The sequence below is a fragment of the Phocoena sinus genome, chromosome 10 (genome assembly GCF_008692025.1).
Source record: "Phocoena sinus isolate mPhoSin1 chromosome 10, mPhoSin1.pri, whole genome shotgun sequence".
Lineage (NCBI taxonomy): Eukaryota > Metazoa > Chordata > Mammalia > Artiodactyla > Phocoenidae > Phocoena > Phocoena sinus.
Genome location: NC_045772.1, coordinates 64,009,990 through 64,029,833, shown reverse-complemented (window position 1 = coordinate 64,029,833; position 19,844 = coordinate 64,009,990). Strand labels below are relative to the sequence as shown.

At 50.2% G+C, this 19,844-nt stretch overlaps 1 protein-coding gene across 6 annotated transcripts in view; it reads right to left on the bottom strand.

Moving 5' to 3' along the window:
- FMNL3 (formin like 3) overlaps positions 1 to 19,844 on the bottom strand; it is a 55,408-nt gene that overhangs the window by 13,690 nt on the left and 21,874 nt on the right. For all 6 annotated transcript variants that reach the window (XM_032646448.1, XM_032646446.1, XM_032646444.1 and 3 more), the window contains exons 2-5: positions 8,073 to 8,156; positions 5,936 to 6,016; positions 5,567 to 5,643; positions 2,326 to 2,409 (exon numbers count right to left, since the gene is read on the bottom strand). In XM_032646448.1, the coding sequence (XP_032502339.1) occupies positions 2,326 to 2,409; positions 5,567 to 5,643; positions 5,936 to 6,016; positions 8,073 to 8,156 (326 nt within the window). The remainder of the gene's footprint in view (positions 1 to 2,325; positions 2,410 to 5,566; positions 5,644 to 5,935; positions 6,017 to 8,072; positions 8,157 to 19,844) is intronic.

Genomic DNA, 19,844 nt, shown 5'->3' with positions numbered 1-19,844 from the left:
ATGGCAGCCCCCAAAGGGGCCTCTCAGTGCCCTGAGGGTGGGGCCCAGGTGGCTCTGGACTAGGCTCACGAGGCCAGGTCTGAGTGGAAGGGAATGGGGGTCCCGAGAAACCCAGAGTGGGACAGGCCTCTGTGTTCAGGAAAAGCACCATGGTCTCATCCTAGCACTGGGTTTTAATGACCGGGTTTTCTTTCCACGGTTCTACTTGAGGCTTCTAGGTTTTTCTGGTTTAGAGGCTCCTTAGGCTTCAGCTTCCCTCGGGGAAGAAATCACAGGTCAAGGGTGTGAACCAGGGTCCTTAGTCCCCACAGGAGTTGGGATGGTTTCTACGTCACTTCCTGCTTCTGAGACCAGACATCTCCCACCACCAGCAGTTTGGGAGCGTAGCCAGGGCAAGGAGGACAGCTCAAGATCACAAACCCACAAGGCCTTCTCCTTTACATATCCCCATATCGGGATCTACCCCCTCTGAGAAACAAGCCCCACTCCTCTTTCCTGTCCTCTTCCCCCAGTAGGTCACCCAGGACTGAGCAAGCATGTCCTACAGGCTCTTCCCCCAAGGAGCCTTCTGCTCAGACACGCACAGCCCCAGGGTCAAAGGCACAGAGGCCGAGGCTCTCTGAAATAGGAAGCGGTGTCTGCAGACGCCTGGAGTGTTCCCAAGGAAGCAGGAGCAGACTTCAGGATCCTGACCATCAGATGCTTAACGGGGCTCTCAAGCAGACATCAGAGGAGCCTCCCGGACAGGGAAGCACTTGCCAGTGGTTTCCCTCCGTAGAATAATAGTCTTCCCCAGGGCTGGGATGTGCGTTTACAAATAAGTGCCTTCACTCAAACTCTATTTGGCTTCGCTCTTTTCCCCTCAACCGTTCCCAAACACACACTCCTTACCTCACCTGCTCCGAGTCTTTCTTTTAAAAACACGGTCAAAGTACCGCTGTGGACACTACAATACTGAGGTTCCAGTGTATTTTGGTCTCAAGCAGCTGGAATTTGTTTGCTTTTGAAGCAAGAATATGCTTATTGGAAAAATAATCTACATCTTTTTCTATAAAGCTCTGAATTTTAAAAAAAGTCGCTTCAGCAAATGTTTTTCATTTCTTTCTATAAAAAGAGTGAGTTTCTTTTAAGGGACAGGAGGATCATGAGGCTTGGCTTCTGTAGGGACGGGAATGGGGAGTGGGCCACTCTTGGTTTTAACAGGCGATGACCTGCAAAAATGACAAAGGCCGAACCTAGGAGAGGCATTAGTTTGAAACCCCTAAGGAGATGAGGGTGAAAACCTGCTGAGGAAGGAGAACAGCCCAGGGCAAGGACAGTAGCAACGAAAGTGGAAGTCGAGGCTGGGGCTGAGTCCCAGAACTGAGGAGTTCCCCAGGATGCGGGACTTTCAGCGCAAACACTCGGGAAAGTCACGGGCAAACCGGGGTGATCAGTCACCCGAGGGCCAACATAAGTCTTGGGTCTGAGTCTGAATGTGCTGGCCATGCCATGAACAATCAATGTAATCCCTCTTTCCATATATTTAGGTAATTCTGGTAGGGGACAACACCTTAAATAATAACAACTAACACATAAAAAGCAGCCACCACAGTATAGATTATGTTCCAAATACTTCAACTGCTTTACACACGTTATCATCTAATCCTTATGGCAACCCTGGAATATGGATCTCCTCTTACATAAGAGGCCCTCAGCAAACTTGCCTGAGGTCACGCAGACAGTAAAGGACAGAAGAGACCCACACCCGGCTTTGGGCTCGAAAGCCCTCGTTCCTTCCACTACCCCACACTGCCTTCTCCTCTGCGCTAATTCACTTCCAAGCTGCCTCCAAACCCCCCAACCTGCTTGCAAAAGGCTCCTGAATGCTTCACTTTCAGTCTGCGTCAAAGGTCATGCTCACGGCTCCTGGGGTGACCTGGAGTAACCCTCTCACAACTGGAGACCCAAAGTTGCTTCTTGAAGACTGAGCTCTCCCAAAGCAAACGAATCCCACAGGGCCTCCCTCCCAGAAGCCAGGACATTTCCTTGGAGGCTCCCAACATGGAGTCTGGATCCTTTGGGCTCGATTCTGAGCTCCCTTTCCACATCTCTCCTCCTGCTCCCCAAAATGCACCTTCTACTCCAGCCACCTGGCATTCTTCACTGATCTCAGACAGCCCCTTGGCCACCTGTCCACCCCAACGCTGCTGCCCGGGCCCTCCCCTCCTGCCTGGGGTTCCCATTCCCATCTTCACTACTGCAAGCTCACCCTTCCTCGTCAAAGCAGAATGGGACCATGTCCTTCCTCACCGTTCCCCAACCCTCGTCCCAGGTGGTACTCACATGACGGAACATTGGGCAAATGACAGGTAATCCACCAGCACGTCCAGGCCTTTGTTTTCATCATTCAGAAACTCCCGCACCCAGCTGCAGATAAAGGAAACACAGTGGAGGGGTCTGCTGAAGTGGATTGAGGGGGAGGAGGAAAAGGTGTCTCTGACAAAACGACACCCCCTCCTGGATCCTCTGGAACTCAACACCAGGCTGGGAGAATTCTGAAGATCAAAGCCTGTGGCAGACCCAGCCATGGTCACGTCACCGGCCTGGACCGCCCCTAGGCGGCAGAGCCAGGGATAAGGAAAGATACAGGCCTTCCAACACCATGTTAGCCAAACCAGCTTTCAGGAGCCCCCTCCTCAAGGGCCAGGGCCCCACTCAATCACTTTCTAGGTCTCTGGTGTCTAGCACGTGGCTGGGCGCACCGTCCTGATGACACGTTCCTGGGAGGAATTGAGGGTTAGACAGAGCATTTACTGTAGCCCTCGTGCAGAGCTGTTCCTGACAGAAGCCAGCAGGTCCCCGACTTGACCGAAGTCTCAGTTAAAAGACAGGCAGGGAGCGTCAAAGAGAGTCCGGAACAGAGGCATACTGGGCCAAAAGGCTCTCCACCAAGTTCAAGGAAAGGTATTTTGGGAAGTAGTGAGCAGAGGGATACATGGGACTTCAGTGTTTTGTCAGGGTGAGTCTGGCAGAATAGGAAAAGGATGCGGGGACAGTCAGGAACTCAAGTAACCCCAGAATGGCTCTGGCCACTAAGAGGGTGAACCAGGGAGGCAGCAGGGAAGACAACTAGGCACCCTAAAGACACTGGACCGGGGCATGTTCACCCTTCTGCCTTCAGGCCTTTTGAACTCAGACATCCCTGGAAGGAAAGTCAGGAGCGAGTCCCAGGCCTGTTACAGGACAGGCTCATTCCTGTCCTATAGACATACAGGACCCAGAGAGACATAAAACTCTCAGGATGAACCCTGACGCTCCTGTGCTCTGTTCCCTCCGAGTGTCCAGTTGTCCTTCTAGGTCAGCTGCGCCAACAGCCCTGCAAGGCCGCTTCTCCCCCACAGCTGGAACACCAGCGCCAATGTTTGATGGCCACACCCCGGGCTACAGAGAGAGGCCGGGCCAGAGCACCAGGCCTGGCTAAGATCTGGCAGCAGGCTCTGGCTGCGGCTGACTGACACCGGAGCTGCCTGAAGTTAGCTTCCTCTCTGGGGGCCGACAGGCCTCCCGTTTCCTGTCTGTCTGCGCTCCAAGCTCCCCACCCCTTCTCATTTCCTGTCTGAGTCTACACTGCTATTTTCGGGATCTTGACACTTTGAGGAGAGGTTAAAGGGCACTTAGGCAAGGCCGCAAACCAATACAAACCAGGGAGAGGAGGAGCAGGAGAGGCTCTGGAATCCTACTTCCCAGCCCGCCCACTCCAGGCCCGAGTTCCCATCTTTGCAGGCCTGGGGCTGATCGGGCTGCTGCCGAAGCAAGATCCTCCTCTCCCTACCTTGCCCTGGGCTCCTACTGCCCTGAAGCACCCACACCCCAGCCTGACAGCCTGACAAACTCTTCCTGCCCCAAAATTCGGGACGGATCCGGGCCCTCCCACATAACTCTCCCAGAGAAGCCACAGTCCGGATGACAGGAGCTCCTAAAATGCCAGACACTAAGCTGCTCCTGGGAACCAAGGACCAGGTCCAGACCTCTAGCTTTTGTGCCAACCGCCAAGAGGCCCGGGCCTGGGAACCATGCTGCTCTGGCCCCAGCTCCTGGCCAATGGCCAGGGGGGATGGCGCCAGGTAGAAGGAGCAGGCAGAGGGGACTGCCCCGCACTGCTCTGTGGCCCTCTCCTGAGAAAAGCAGACCCCCATCCTCACGTAGCAGGACTTAATAAGGAAGACAGGAGGGCCTGAGAGAGAAGGGAGCAGGGAGGGGTAAAGGCCCTGTGGAGCAAGGCAGGGTGGGAGATGGCATCTGGAGCTGCCATCTGCGTCACTCTTGCTCTCTCACATGGGGTAGCTGCTGAGGCTCTGCAGTTTTTCCTGCTGGGAGCGTCACCAAATAAAGGTGAGGGCTAGTTACACATTTCCAAGCAGGTCAGTTCTCAATGTCTGGTTCACAGAAGAGGTGTGAAAGCCAACTCTGGCCATCAAGCACAGCTACTGAGGCCAGGAACTGTACCTTTCCTGTTCTTTCCTGTGCCATTTCCCCTACCACTGTTGCTGAGGCAGCTGGCTGCATACAGGTAGCCTCCATAAGAACCCCAGGCAGCCTCAGCCTGGGGAGCGGACAGGAGGGGAAGGCATATGATGTCATTTGGCTCTTTCTACCCCTGCTCTCAGGAAGCCCAGGACCCTGGGGCTGGAACCTGCCCAGAAACCTCCACCCCGAACCCAGGCTCGACTTCTCACTTGTGTAAGCTCTCAATGTTCATGCCAGGCCCCTCGGTCAGGCCTGTAGCCCTGCCTGCAGTTCTCCATCAGGTGTCCCTCACTGTCCTTTGTGTATACACACACACACACACACACACACACACACACACACACACACACACTCTCTCTCTCTCTCTCTCTCTCTCTCTCTCTCTCTCACTTTCACTATATTTACTCTGGCTGGTTACGGTTTTATAAAACTGAGACCACAGCCGTCTTTCACTGTATCTCACGCATTAGCCCTCTGTCTGTTCAGCAGGTCCTGGTTCCCCACTTCTCTGGCAAAAAAGACGCATGTAGTTTCTAGGGGCCCCGTCAATGGGTTGGCAGTACCCTGGTCAGTGAATACGGAAGATGTTCAGCTCCTGGCCCCCACTGCCTTAGATCTTTCCTGGTACTTCAGGAAGCTGCTTCTGCTCATGAACTAAAATTGTCTTATAATCAAGCAAATAATCTTCTGGGCACCAAACAGTCCATGAACTAGGTAGGTCTCAGCTACCCAGTGCAACACACTCCTCCATCCCCAGCCTTCTCTGGGCCTCCCTTGGCCCAGCCCCAGGCCACAGGCAGACTCCAGTCTCAGCTGCTGTGGGAATGTCTTCCACTCAAAGCCACAGGCTGAGGACCCCAGGAGAGGCCCCAAGCTTGCCAGCAGCATCCAGTCAGCAGCTGGCAGAGCTGAGGGGGAGAAAAGCCAGAAAAGGAACCGTCTGAAGCTCTCTGGGGAAATAAAAGCCATTCAAGAGCAAATCTGCCCCGTGGCAGGGAGATGAAACCAGGTCCTAAGAGGCCAGGTGAAAAGGCTCTGATGGTCACATCGGACTCACCCAATGTGGTTGGTACGAAGTGAGATCTCCAGCTCTCTCAGTACTTTGGTTGACTCCTGCACTCTTCTCCTGAACTTCTGTAAACATGGAATTTTCTGTCACTGATGGAGGTCCCCAAGCCAACTTTACAATACAAGCAAAAGGGGTAGGAAAAAAAAAAAAAAAAAGGGTAGAAAAGGAAAGGGAAGGCATACAAGAAGGCAGTTATAGTCTTTCCCTCTGTTACTAGCCAGCCACTCCAGGGCCATGGCTTCAGAACACAGAAACCCAACTCCCATTGCTCAGAAGCAGTCCCAACCCAAGTCAAATGGTTTGCCCCACAGGACAGTAAAGGGCAGCAAAACGGGGACTCCCTGCCTCGCACTTCACCTTCCGAGTTACGCTGGGGTCCAAGAAGCTCTGGAGTTTCTGGATGTAAGTGTGGGGAGGATTCTTCACCTGGAATCGTTCCTGTAAGGGAAACATGTGTGTGTACACAGACACCCAAGGTTCTGAGGGGAGTGCTGAGGAAGGAGGGCACTCACAGTGTTTGATGTGAGGGGACTCCTGAAGTTATCACCTGGCCCTTAACATCACCCAAACCATAGGTTCCCCTTCTTGACTTATCCTCAGCTACTTCTCATCTGTTGCCATCTTCTCCTCCTTCAATTAGTACTCCCTGAGCCTCAAATATTTTTCTACATTAAAAATTATTTTAAGAGCCTGCTGCTTGCTAAGAAGATGCGGGGATTACATAGCTCTAAACAGCACCCAAAATAAAGACATGATTGGGAAATGTTGTTCACTTCCTAGCCAGCTAATGGACAGTGGTTAGGAAGGCGAAGGGGAGGGGAGCTAGGCCTTTGTAGAAGCCAACTTTCTGAGCCCTGAGCCCAGACTTGGGACTGGACTGGTTTTGCTGTGATAACACAGCTTAGGAGTGCAAACACACTTTCTGCTCCTTGCCCAGGTCCCAGGCCCCCACAATCCAAGCAACCCCAAATGCTGCAGGCTGCTTTCAGCAAGATCACTGCTCCGTCCCCTTCCACACAGGGCACAGGCTCCCCATTGTGGCCCAACCCCCTCATCTGACCCAAGGGAAAACTCTTAAGCATTCTGGTCCTGTAAGGGCCTCCACAACGGAGATATCTGAAGAGTTAGGGGCTGGAGAGGGTCCAGGAGAATGTATAATGTTAGGAAACAGAACCTAAAAAACAAATGAAAGAAAAAAAGGAAAGGTTTAAGAAAGAGCTGACATTATGTGACCTAGAAAAGACTGAGAGATTATCAATTAAAGAAACTCAGTACCAAAGGGCTACTGTTCTCCAAACCCCAGGTAGGTGCTCAACTCCGCTTAATGCAGAATTCAAGGAAATTGGCCTTCCCTGGATAAGAAGCGACCTGGACTAGGTTCTCTGAAGCATGATTCTACCTTAGGTCAAGCAGCATGACTTGGGAAGCAGAGGAGCACAATAGTTAGCACAGATGGAGTTGGCAGCCTGAGCCCTGGCTCTATCACCTACCAGCGAAAGGCAAGTTACTGAGCCTCAGGTTCTGCTCCTATAAAATGTAACAGTGCCTTCCTCAGAGGGTTTCTGTGAGGATTAAATATATATATATATATATATATATATACACACACACACACACATATATATATATATATATATATATATATATATAAGTGCTTGGTCCATAGTAAGTACTCAATAAATGTTAGCTATTGTGATTTTTGTGATTTTGTTCAGGGCTTGAAAAAAATTATGTTTATGACAAAACTCCATCAGAAAGTGCTGGGTAAACAGAATGCCTACACTCTGGGCCAGGTGCTTCCATACCTCCCAAGAGGTAAAGCCAACTCTCCCAGCAGTGCAGACAGGCCTGTCTGAGTTCAGAAACTCATGACTTGTGATCTTCAAATGTGGGCAGGGGAAGGAGCAAGGCCGCAGGCATTAGTTCTTGATTCTGAGCTAAGTGATAATCTCTATTTTCTCTTCTGTCTATAAACACTTTCGTGTAGGGAGAGCTTCCAATCCTCAAGTTCTGAGATTTGGGAACAGGAGACTAGAGGACCAGGGCTTTTCATTCCTAGAGGCCTGTAAATAATTGGGAAAACCCTGCTATTTGCCAGGTCTGGAGCAGAGTGAGAGAAAAATGGTGCTTTGAATTTCCCAGCCAGGGACAGCCCTCACCCTGGGGAAAGGCAGAAACAAGCTCTGCTGGGAAAAAACACCAAACTCCTCCACACCAGACCCTATACCTCAGACCTACACAAACCTCCTTGAGGCTGCTGCTCACTGGGAAGAAATCAAGACAGTTCTTTGTGGCAGCTAGAGGGGAACTTGGCCTACCAGCCCTGTCTCTGTTAGGAGAGGCGTTTTGGATCAGGAAGTAAGCATGGACTGATGCCACGCCCAGGCCAGGGTTCCTCAAGGAACCCCAGAGCTGCAGTCAATGCCCACGGTCCTGCTGCCTCGTCCAGCTCAAGACACACCCCCCACTTCCGGGCCCACTGCAAACCCCGTACCTGGTCACAGATCAGATCCCACTTCTTCTCATTGTCATACTGCCGCAGGAGCCGGGCTTTGTCAGGAGGCAGGTTCATGGAGCTCTGAGGAGAGAACCTGAGTCAACAGGGCTGATAGGCTTCCCTTAGGCCTGGTCCCTCAGGCTTCACCCTGACACTCTGTGGCTCATAAGGAAGGCTCAGAGAGGCATGACCATCCTCCTGCTTCCGCTTCATATTTGCTTAAGCTTGGTTGAACAATGTTTTCCAAACCACTGGTTGTGGAATCAATTTAGTCAGTCAAGAGTAACTTTATTTTAAATGAAAATGAACAGATTGGTTATCAGGGGGTGGGGGGGGGAGGGATAAACTGGGAGATTGGGACTGACATATACACACTACTATACATAAAATAGATAACTAGTAAGAACTGGCTGTATAGCACAGGGAACTCTACTCAATACTCTGTAATGGCCTATATGGGAAAAGAATTTTTTAAAAAAAAGAGTGGATATATGTGTATTTATAACTGATTCACTTTGCTGTACACCTGAAACTAACACGACATTGTAAATCAACTATACTCCAATAAAAATTTTTTCTAAATAAAATTAAATTTAAAAAAAGAAAATGAACAGATTAAAATAGAATAGGATTGAAGATACCAGAATTCATTGCAAGTAGTAAGTATAAATAATGTTTCACAGACTTCCCTGGTGCACAGTGGTTAAGAATCCACCTGCCAGTGGAGGGGACGCAGGTTCGATCCCCAGTCCAGAAAGATGCCACATGCCACGGAGCAACTAAGCTCGTGTACCACAACTACTAAGCCTGTGCTGTAGAGCCCTGTGAGCCACAACTACTGAGCCTGCGAGCCACAACTACTGAAGCCTGCGCGCTCTAGGGCCTGCATACTGCAACTACTGAGCCCGAGTGCTGCAACTACTGAAGCTCGCGTGCCATGCTCAAGAGAAGCCACACAATGAGAAGCCCGCGCACTGCAACAAAAAGTAGCCCCCGCTCACCGCAACTAGAGAAAAGTCCCATGTGCAGCAACGAAGACCCAACACAGCCAAAAATAGATAAATAAAAGTTTCATGAAGTTTTGTTTCTTTTTATATGTTATGTATACACACACACACACACACACACACACACGTATAGATCACGCTGTAAAATGTGTTTCTTAACATGGGACTGGGCAAAAAAGTTTGAAAGCTACCAGTCTAAAGTGGCAACCTTCAATCGATTTCCCCCCACGGTCTGAGAGCTGAGCGGGCTTCCTGCACCACGTGTGCCCACGGGTGAATCCTGAGCCACCTACAGCCTGTGCAGGTGTCACAAGTCTACCCCTTTCCCTCATATCAGGATACAAGTGAATGAGCACAACATTAACATAAAGGTAACTGCTCAAATTTTTAAGGAAATAAGTTACAAATTTTCAGGACTTTATTATTAGTATCAATTACTTATGACACAGCTCCCAATTATTTAAGACACAGTAAAGTGTCCCAACCCCTCGTTGAGACACTCTAACCTAGAGTACAGACAGACCAGGAGTCATTTTATTTGTCGCTACTGTTTGCTGAGTGAATAAATGAATACAAGTGTAAATGAGTAAAAGCCAAGGCATCCATGGGTGAGCTCCACCCAGACCAGCAGCCCTACCTTTCCCTCCCTTTTTACCCCTGTCCAGCCAAGGCCCTCCTCTAGCCAGTCCAGCGGCTGCCTTGGTGGCAGTCACAGCCCTTGCCTCCAAAGGCAGATCACTCACCTGCACCCCACCCCCAACTCCTGAATCAGATATGATCTCCTACCTGAAGTATCAGAGCTGTCTGACTACCCACAAATCTGGCCTCTTCCCCCAGCATACTCAGGCCACCTGGAAGGCCTTCCTCTCATCTTTCTCTCCTTTACCTACTGCTCCAAGTTCAGCTCTTAACTCCCGGGTAAACGAAGCATGACCACCTGGTTTACCTCTACCCACTCCTTGACATCCTCATCCCTGGGAACATGAATCGTGTGTGCCCGGGATCCCAAGGAGTCCCACAGGCCCTGCATTATTCCAAAAGCATCAGGAGTATCCTGGGAGTGGGGCCTCCATTTTCTAAGAAACTAAAAGAAAATCCTTAAACGCCATTTATTTCTGTTACATGTACCTATTTATTATGCATTTATTTACATACATACGATTAAGCCAGTTGTATGCTCATCTAGCTCCTAAAGGACTGTATCTATTCATACGATCTCCAACCCCCATAATGTCTAACCTGTGACAGGCACTGAGTGGAGAGTAAGTTGATGGTAAACCTATGGTTAAGATGTCCCGGTTCTGAGCTCTGGGCCCAGCTCCTTGCTGGAAACAGGGTCACTATGGTTCAAAAAAGAAGTAGCATTGGGATCTCTGCTCAGTGTTTAGAAGTAGAAGAACTCAGGAATACAGAAGAGGTCAAGAGAAGAAAAGAAGGGAAGAGACCACCACTTCACACCTCTCCCCATGGTTTCTGCTGCCCTATTAACCTGCCTGAGCTTCCGCAGGCAAGAGGGGCTAACCGAATCCTCCCCCACTGCCGATGTAGCAGGGATGGCCGGACGGGCAAATACAACCCCAGATGTTTCTCTCTGGAATTACTTTGCTAAGGGCCAATCTCAGCATGTCTCTGTGGATAACAGGACAGGAGCAGGAGGCCATAACAGAACAGGGACCCAAAGATCAAAGGTGGCCCAGAGCAAGTTCTCCCACCTAACCAGGGCCAGGCTGCTGCCAGCCGAGCCCAAGTGAGACCAGGCCTGGTTCTGGCTCTGTGTGCATCCTGAGATGACTTCACTGTCATCTGCTCCTTTCTCCCAAGTCTGTGCCGTGAAGGTAGAAACAGTTGTCTCCCGTGGAAGAACGCGACCGGGCCGGGGGTGGGAGCTTGTCGCTACAGTGACAGACATCACATCCCGTCTACACCAACCTCCTCCCTCAGCCACCCACTGTCAGCTGCTGTGGCCTCACACTTCCCCACCAGGTGAACTGGTGAGAAAACGTCCCCCCAGGGCTTCAAAGACGAAGCAGAGTCACCACCTTTGGGAACCCTAGCCTAAGAGCATGGAGGAGGAACCTCAGGGACCTGGCCAAAATTTAGATGCCCAGGAGAGAGGGACATCAGTGTATGGAAATGGGTGGCAGAAGCATGAATCAGCTCCAACCACAGGCCTACATCCTCCAGTCCAGAGTTCTGGGTGGCACTTTCTGGACAGTGATGGCCGTCTTCTCTGCTCCTTTGGGGCCAAAGTGTGATGGGGAAGGAGGTGGGTGGGGGAATTCCCCAGCCTCCAACACTCACAAGAAGCCCATCACTGACTGGGGGGTGGGAGCCACTGGCTAGAGGGCAGGACCAGGGCCTGGCAGTTCTCCCCCTGCCAGACTAGGGAATCGGGGCTTCTGCCTCCACCAGAAAACGTGCGTGAGGCCAGCAGGGCTCAACGTCCTGAGGAAGGGCAGCTTCCTGAGTTCCGGGGACAGCCAGGGAGCAAATCTGACATGGTTCCTTCTGGTCTCGGTCAGAGGTTTGTTTCCTTGACATTTTCCTGCCGTGGTTCCGCAGAGACCTCAGGCTCTCTTGAGGCAGAAGTTGGGCTGAGTTCTTGTTAACTCCTCCCTGAGATCCTTGCTGAACAGAAAGGAGGTTCAGCTGTCTCAGAGCAGGGCGCACTGAAGGTGGAATCAGACAGCCCAAGATCAACTTCAGGCTCTTCAGAGTCACAGAACCTCAGTGAGCTCACCCATAAAATGGAGATAACCTCACGACTTCACAGGGTTTTATGAGGATTAAATGATAAATACTTTGGGCCCGTATGTGTCTGGAACACACAGTTCCCTGCCCGCTCTTCCTAGAAACACTGAGTAATGTTCTGACATCCCAAGGACCTGCCCTCTGGCTCCTGGATTGTCCCTCTATCTCTGCCTCTGTCCCTCCTCCTTCAGCACTGCTTCTCCACACTCTGGGGACAGAGCAATCCCTTACGCCTCCTTTGATCCCTCTCTGGTTTCCTCTAAGCCTAGGAGGAAATGAAATACCACCATCCTTGGGGAGGAAAGGGGAGACCCCAGGGAGATGGGAAGAGAGCGGGAAGAGGAACTCAGACTGAAAGCAACTCCGGGACTAATTCCTAAATCAGAGGGAACCAGCCAGAAGTCTAATAATAAAAACCTACAACAGGAAGAAGCAGAAAGGGGTGGATCTGATGCTTCTCCGGCAAGGCCACTCTGGTTTACTGCCAGTTTGCGGCCAGGCAGAGTGCCCTGCTCAGGGGCCAACCCCTTCCTGGGCTCTGCGGGAGCAAAAGGGCCCAGTCCCCCCAAGCGAGGCTTCCTTACTCCCCAGCGGACCCCTGCTGGCCCCAGAGAAGCAGAGGAGGAGGGAGGTGGCTCTAGTCGCAGAGGTTCCTTTCCCTTTCCTGCTCTGCACCCCAGGTCAGTTAGCCCCTCCTCGTTTCCTTCCCACTGCAGGGGAAGGGAAATGCCGGTAGGGTTGGAGTTTCCTTCAAAGCTGTGGCTCCTGTGCTGGGACTCACCGCTGCCTCTGTCAGTCTCCTTGGGCCAGGCCTGGGGAAAACCCAACAAACAGAAATAGGAACCACCCAAAATTCCCAGCTGCTTCTATTGGTCCCAGTCAATCACGATAAATCTCAGGAATAGAGACAAAAATGGCATAGGTCCTCTGAGGAGAGGGAGAGAGATGTCTGAAACTTTCCTGTGAAGGGGATTCTGGAGGCTTGAGGGAAGGCAGGCAAGGGTTGTCTATTTTGAGCAAATACAGAATGCGAGCTGGTGGTTTTCTTGATGTCTTCCCTCTCAGAACCACCTCCCCACCAAGTCCCCTACGGCTGGCCACTTCTCCCCAGTGTGGCAGCCCCAGCCGCCAGGCTCAGCCCACGGGGGTGGGGAGCCCTGGGAAGCTGAGTCTACAACTTCCCCAGAGATGAAATGAGGCACTGTCCCGGGCACTACATGCTGCTGAGCCCCCAGCTCCGGGTCACAGCAGCCAGCAAAGCCTCTCGGGCATCCACAGATCAGCCCATTATACAGATGGCAGAGGAGAATGCAGTGAGGTCCCAGTTTGGGAGTCCAGGAGACTGCTGTAGGAGCAGCTGGAGCCCTGCGTTCCCGCCCTGTGTTCCTGCCAGGATCCCCTCACATCTCATGCCCCCAAGTCAATGGCGAAACAGGCAACACTGGGCACAAAGGGCCATGCCCAGCCACCAAAAGGACAGAGTGTTAGGAGTGGCCCGGCCTACTCTCCACGTGTCTCTCCTGGTGGGCAGTAGACGCAGCTGTGGCCAGCTGGGCACTGCTCCCAAAGGGCAAGAGCCCAAGGAGGTGGGAGGTACCGGCCCCTGCTGCCTCGGCCCCCTTGGCGGCCACAGCCAGACCTGCCAGCCCTGCGCAGTAGCAGCTCCCAGACAATGAGAGTTATTTTCAGCCAGCGCTTTAACACAAGCCAGCTGGCCAGTGTGCAGGGCGGGAGTCCTCCTCCGCCCAGCCGGCCCAGACGGCAGGCCCAGCCTGTTGCTTACGCTGCTGCCGCCTCTGCGTCACTGTTTGTTTATCTCGTTGTTTCAGCACAGCTCCTCCTAACTGCCCCCCAGAAGTACAATCCTGGCAAAAGGAAACCAAAAAAATCAGAGAATTTGGTCAAAGGTCCAAGAGCTAAACTTAAGAAGGTCCAGACATGGGAAGCACAGCAGTCCCTGCAAACACCCACACCTTCCCCCAGCCCCGTGACTGGCGGGAGCAGTGCAGGGGAGGAAGCAGACCAGGTCGGTGGCCAGGTCTCACTGCAGCTCCCACAGACCGAGCCCAAGCCTGGCTTTGCTGCCAACCTGGGAGACGAAGCTCAGGATGGCTCTCCTTGCCTGCCTCCCTCCCATCCTTCTTTTCAGAGCTCAGGTTTGGAGAAGATAACTTGAGACAGAGTCTGGAATGAGCCTGAGCCAACTGGGAAAGGCTCTGGGAGAAGAACTGTATCCTGCAGCAGAAAGGAAATCACAAGAACAGTTCATGGCACTTGGCTGGAGGAAGAGGTAGCCCTGCCCGTGATGGAGTGGGATGAACACTTCAAGAATAGGAAGGGGTGGACAGCAGCAGTCACCTCCCTGGACTCGAGGCTTCCTGCCCTGGTGCTACCAAACCCCACAGCCTCAATGGTACAGCTGCCCCTCCCTCCTCACCTCCCTCCATCTGCAGCCCCATGCACAGGGGCTCATGGGTGTGACACAGCTCTAGCCACACACACGGTTTCCTCAAGGTCTAAGCTACCCTACTAGACTTATGGGTGGGTGCTCCTTGACTTAAGTGTCTGTAATGGCTTAGGTCTGGCTTTCTGGTTTTGTTTACTTGAAGCTATCACTTTGGGGACAAGCTGCCAGGGAAAAGCCAGCTTTCAGAGCCCTGTCTGGAGAACGTGCTTCTGTGGTCACTGATGACTCTATAACCAGAAATGACTTGTTGAGCAGTTACGGGCCAAGTCCCTGAGCAGCCTGGAGGAAAAAGAGATGGATTCGCCAGATGCCTCAGGCTGAGCTCTGCAACTCACACCAGGGAAGCCGGGTAAAGGAGAGGTCCTAGAAGGCCAGCATCAATCAAACAAAGAGGTGGCTTTATCCAGATACAACTATACCCCCCAAGGCCTCTTCTTCACCCTGGAACACTCCCGCGTCGGATCCTGAGCTGGCACAGGAAGTTGGCCATGACCCCAGTGCCAGCAAAGCCCCCCAGCTCTACCCTCTGCCACACTGTTGGCCTCATACCTGACATCAGGTAACCTTGGCAGGTAACCTGGCCCTGGCTAAGGACACCTTTCTGGCCTACTCAGTCAAGAAGCACACAGGCTCGGATACAAGGACTTTTGTTAGCTAGGGGCCCCAAGCCCCAGCTTGAAAAGTCACTGCCACAGCAACTTGATCTATCTGCTGGCTCCTCAGCCCCTCCTCGCGGTTAGCCAGACCCACACAGTCCCCAGTTACGCAGAATGGAAACTATTCTGCTGGGGGCAGCTGGCTTTCCAAAGCTAAGGAGTCTTGGGGCAGAGCCTCACATTATCCCAGTAGCCAACCAAGGTCAACCCTTCTCTTCATGACATTCTGCCCTCCCGCCAGGGGAGACCCAATAGGCAGTGCTACCTCACAGAGGACACAACGTTTCTGGGGTAACATCCTACAAAAGGCATCTTCTTCTCTCTCCTCAGACCACAGCCCATTACCACTAGGACCCAGGGCGTGTCCTTCCCAGGGTCTCTCATCCATACCTTCCCTTCCCTTCCATTCCCACTGCCACCATCAGATAGGCCCTTGTTCACTCCTGACCTTCTGGGATAACCTTCTAGCTGGCATCCCTACTTCCAACCTGCATGTGGATGAAATTTCTAAACTTCCTAGCACGTAAGATAAATCAGGTTTCTTTTCAGTTCAGAAATCTTCTCTGACTCCTTACCATTTACACAAGAAAACCTAAACTCCTTGGCCTACTGTTCTTAGCATCTTAAATAAGAAAGAGCTTCACAGGTAAGATTCTCCCTGGGTTGGCCCCAGCATCTCTGACCAGCTCATTCTCTCCTGGACTCTCTCTCGGAACAGCCACTCTTGCCATAGGATTTGCTTATAACTGACGTTTCCCCAATCTTCTGAATCCCTACCTATTACTACCTGACTCAAAATCCAACTCTGTGACCACCCAACACAGCTCAATCCCTCTTCTGAGCTCCAAAGCATAATCATATGTGAAGAATGATATGGCAGAGACCTGCTTGTTATCCCCAACCTCCTCTCACCTTCCTTATTAATGAACCTCCAATGTTCAGCTGAGCACTTAGCAACCCAGAATTAATATATTTCTATAAACAACAAGGTCCTACTGTATAGCACAGGGAACTATATTCAATATCCTGGGATAAACCATAATGGAAAATAATATTAAAAAGAATGTATATATGTGTATAACTGAGTCACTTTGCTGTAGAGCAGAAATTAACACAACACTGTAAATCAACTATGCTTGAACTTAAAAAATAAATTTAAAAAATTAAAAGAATTAATATATTTCTCATCTTCCCTAGCATTCAGATGTGGCTATGTGACCATGTGGGATGCAAGTAGAAGTAGTGTGTACAACTTCTGAGAAGTATCATTAAAGGGAGGGAGTATACCCTTCTTTTCTCCTTCCTCTGTCCAGCTGGTTGGAATGCAGAGGTAATGGCTAGAACTTCAGCAGCTATTCTGGACCATGAGGTGACCTTGGAAATGAAGTCCAGATGAGTGAAGCAAAGAGGAAAACAATAGCTGGTCACTGATACCATGGATCTTAACACAAACTGAATGAAGTCATATAGTGTCTTTTCATGTGTGTATTTCCTTTATTTACAATTAGAACATGAACTCCTGGATGGTAGAGGTCATGCCTTATCCTTCTTTGAATCATGAGCAGGTGCTTAATAAATGACTGATTGATCCTGCTACTACCTCTCCCATCACCAAGTCTCTGGTTCAGTCCCTGGTTATTTCTGGAGGGGATTATCCAAATTCTTACAATTGTCCTTGCTATTTCTGGTCCCTCTCCTATAATCTGCCTAATGTGCTACAGCCCAAGTCACTTTCCTTAATGCTGCTTCTCCCTCAGCAAACTCCCACTTCTCATTCTGAGTTTCAACTCTGTCCTTCAGTTCACGCCATAAATCTAAGACACTCCCCTGACTCATCTTCTAACCAGACTCATCTTCTTAAAGCCCGCTAGCCCACAAGCTCCTGAGCACAGGCACCATCATCACCAGCTTGTTTATCACTGTAGTAGGTGCTCAATAAAGTTCAGGCAAATTGAATTTCCCCATACATATACTCCTCTTTTTCCTGCCCCTAAGATTTCTATTCTACATTATCCTCAGAGATCACCTCCTTCCCAATTGCCAGCCATGCCCCTCATCCAATTCACAACGGGTGAAATCCCACCTTCTCTAGCAAATCTTTCATAAGCGAGACTGGTAAGGTCTACACTCGCCCCCTAACAGCGTCTCCACACATTTACTAACGCCTTTAAAATATGTTCATGGAGTTGTAATTTACAGCTAATGTCTCTTCACCTTCTCTTGGGTGTGCAATAAATATCCTATCACAAATCTCAGAGTGGTTAAAGCACAGAATGAGGAGCCACACTGCCCTGGTATGAATCTCGGTTCCACCACTTACTAGTGTGGCCTTGGGAGACTTATTTAATCTCTATGAGCCTCAGTTTCCTCATCTATAAAATGGAGGTAGAAATAATACTTACTTCATAGGGTTGCTATGATGATTAAAGTTAGTATACGTAAAGCATTTAAGTCAGAAGTAGGTAGTAAACGTTACACATAAAGCTAGCTATGCTTTTTCAGGGGGGTGCGGTTTGGATTTCTTATTCAACAATCAGCTGGAAAATAACAATATGCCAATCAATCACTAAGCTAGGAGCTGGGGATATAAAAATAAATAGGACAGGATCCTTACATTCAGGAAGTTTATATCCAGAGGGCAAGGTAGACAAGCAAACCAGGGATGAGTGCATACAGCACAGCTGTGAAACAGGTGCACGTGGCACCGTAAGATCCCGAGGATGCAAAATCTAATAGAGGAGTCGAGTAAGGCTTCCTGGAAGAAATGCTATAGGATTTAGTCTTAAAACATCAAGCAGGAGGAAGGCAGGAAAAGCAATGAAGCAAGGGAAGATGGTGATATGCTAGGCAAGGACATAGCAATTGCAAGTACACAGACACACAAAACGCCATAAAAAGTCTGGGAGTCCCTGGTTTACAATAATGGAATAAAAGTATATATGAGGATATTACAGCAGGCAGGGAACAGCTAGATGACACAAGGTCTAGGGAACTAAGGTAAGTAGATAGGCATGAGTAGGATAATAATGATACTACTATTAAAATGATAAAATAATGACAAAAGCTAACATTTATTGACAAAACTTTGATAAGAACTCTGTATGAGGGACATCCCTGGTGGCCCAGTGGTTAAGAATCCATCTTGCAATGCAAGGGACGCTGGTCAGGGAACTAAGATCCCACATGCTGCGGGGCTACTGAGCCCTCGTGCCACAACTAGAGAGCCCTCACACCACAACTAATGAGGCTGCGCGCCACAACTAGAGAGAAGCCCTTGCACTGCCATCAAGAGCCCACGCGCCGTAACAAAAGATCCGACATGCCACAACTAAGACCTGATTGATGCAGCCCCAAAATAAATAAATATTTTAAAAAAAGAAGAACTTTAAACGATTATCTCATTTAATTCTCACAAGAACCCTATGAAGTTGGGACTAACATCATTCCTATTTTACAGGTGAGGAAACAAAGGCTTCGAAAGGCAGGCCGTGGAACTTGCCCAGGGTCACACAGCCAGTACGCGATAGAGCTGAGATTTGAAACCAGGTCTGACCCTGAGTTTGTATTCCCATACAATGCCTCTTCTGAGACAACCAATTGTTTTAGCCCTTCTCTGAACCTTTTCAAATTGCATGCATCCTTCAGGATCAATACGATCAATGTTCCTCATGAAGCCCCCTCCAAACAACCCAGACCTCTGCACACTCCTTCCCCTGAACTTCTGTGGGGTTTCCTGCCCTTGCTTCCCATCCACAATTATATTCAATCATTCCTTCAATACTAAATACTGGTGTCTTCTAGGCATCATACACTGTGCCAACTGGAAGTCCTCTTTTGCCTTGCGATAACTCTTGTATATTTACCAAAAAAGGGAAAAACTATGGCCTATAAACGTCTACTCTGGGCCAAGCACTATGCTAGATCTTTTAATTATAAGATTTCACACAAAAAATTACTGCACTCTCATGTTACTACTCACATTCTGCATTATTTCCTGAACTAGACTGCAAGCTTTGTGAGGGCATGGACTTTCCCTTGACCACACCTGTTCCTAGACAAGGATGTCTGACACACAGAAAAAGCTTAATAGGTGCTGTGAGCTGCCGGTGTGGATGGCAGAGGCCGGCTGGGGGCAGCACTCCATCTCACCCAGTGTACCAGCTGGGGGCCCGGCTTGGGCTTTCTAGGCATCTCATAAATCCAGGAGCTTATTATCAAAACATAAAACTTAATGAAACCCTTCCTACATCCAGACTACATGTGGGAGGGGCACGACTCCTGCTTTATGCCCCAGCATGAGCTCACATCCGTCACCAGTCATATCAGCTGGGGAGAGACACTACAAGTCCTTTGTCTCTCCTTGCTTTTTCAATTGCTCTCAAATGGAGGTGCATCTCAGTGCCTCAGTGCTCCTCTGCTCTTTGGGGAGGAATCGTAAAGACCCCAGTCTGCTCTTGATCCACAAGCCACCCTCCCAATATTGTCCCTCCTCGTGACTTTAAAGGCCAGAGCTTGACACAGAGGTTATGACTGCCCTACCCCATCTTTGAGTGCCCCAGCTTTTTTACATCTCATTTGATTGTCCAGCTAGAAAAACACCTCTTTGGAAGTAGCCTTCTGAGTTCCCACCCCAGAGAGACCCTGAATCTTGTCTGCTTCTCTCAATGTCTGGTGTCCTAGGTGCCATATTCACTTGGGGCCACAGATGGGGAGGAAAACATTACTGAGCGTCTCTTATATGCCAGGCACTTTTCTCACAAAATCTCACTTACTGTTCCTAATAACCAGTGGAGGTAAGTGGTATTATGCCTGTTTAACTGGTGAGAGAATTAAGAATCTGAGACCAACTGGCTCAAAGTCATACAGAAAGTGGCAGAACCCAGATTCA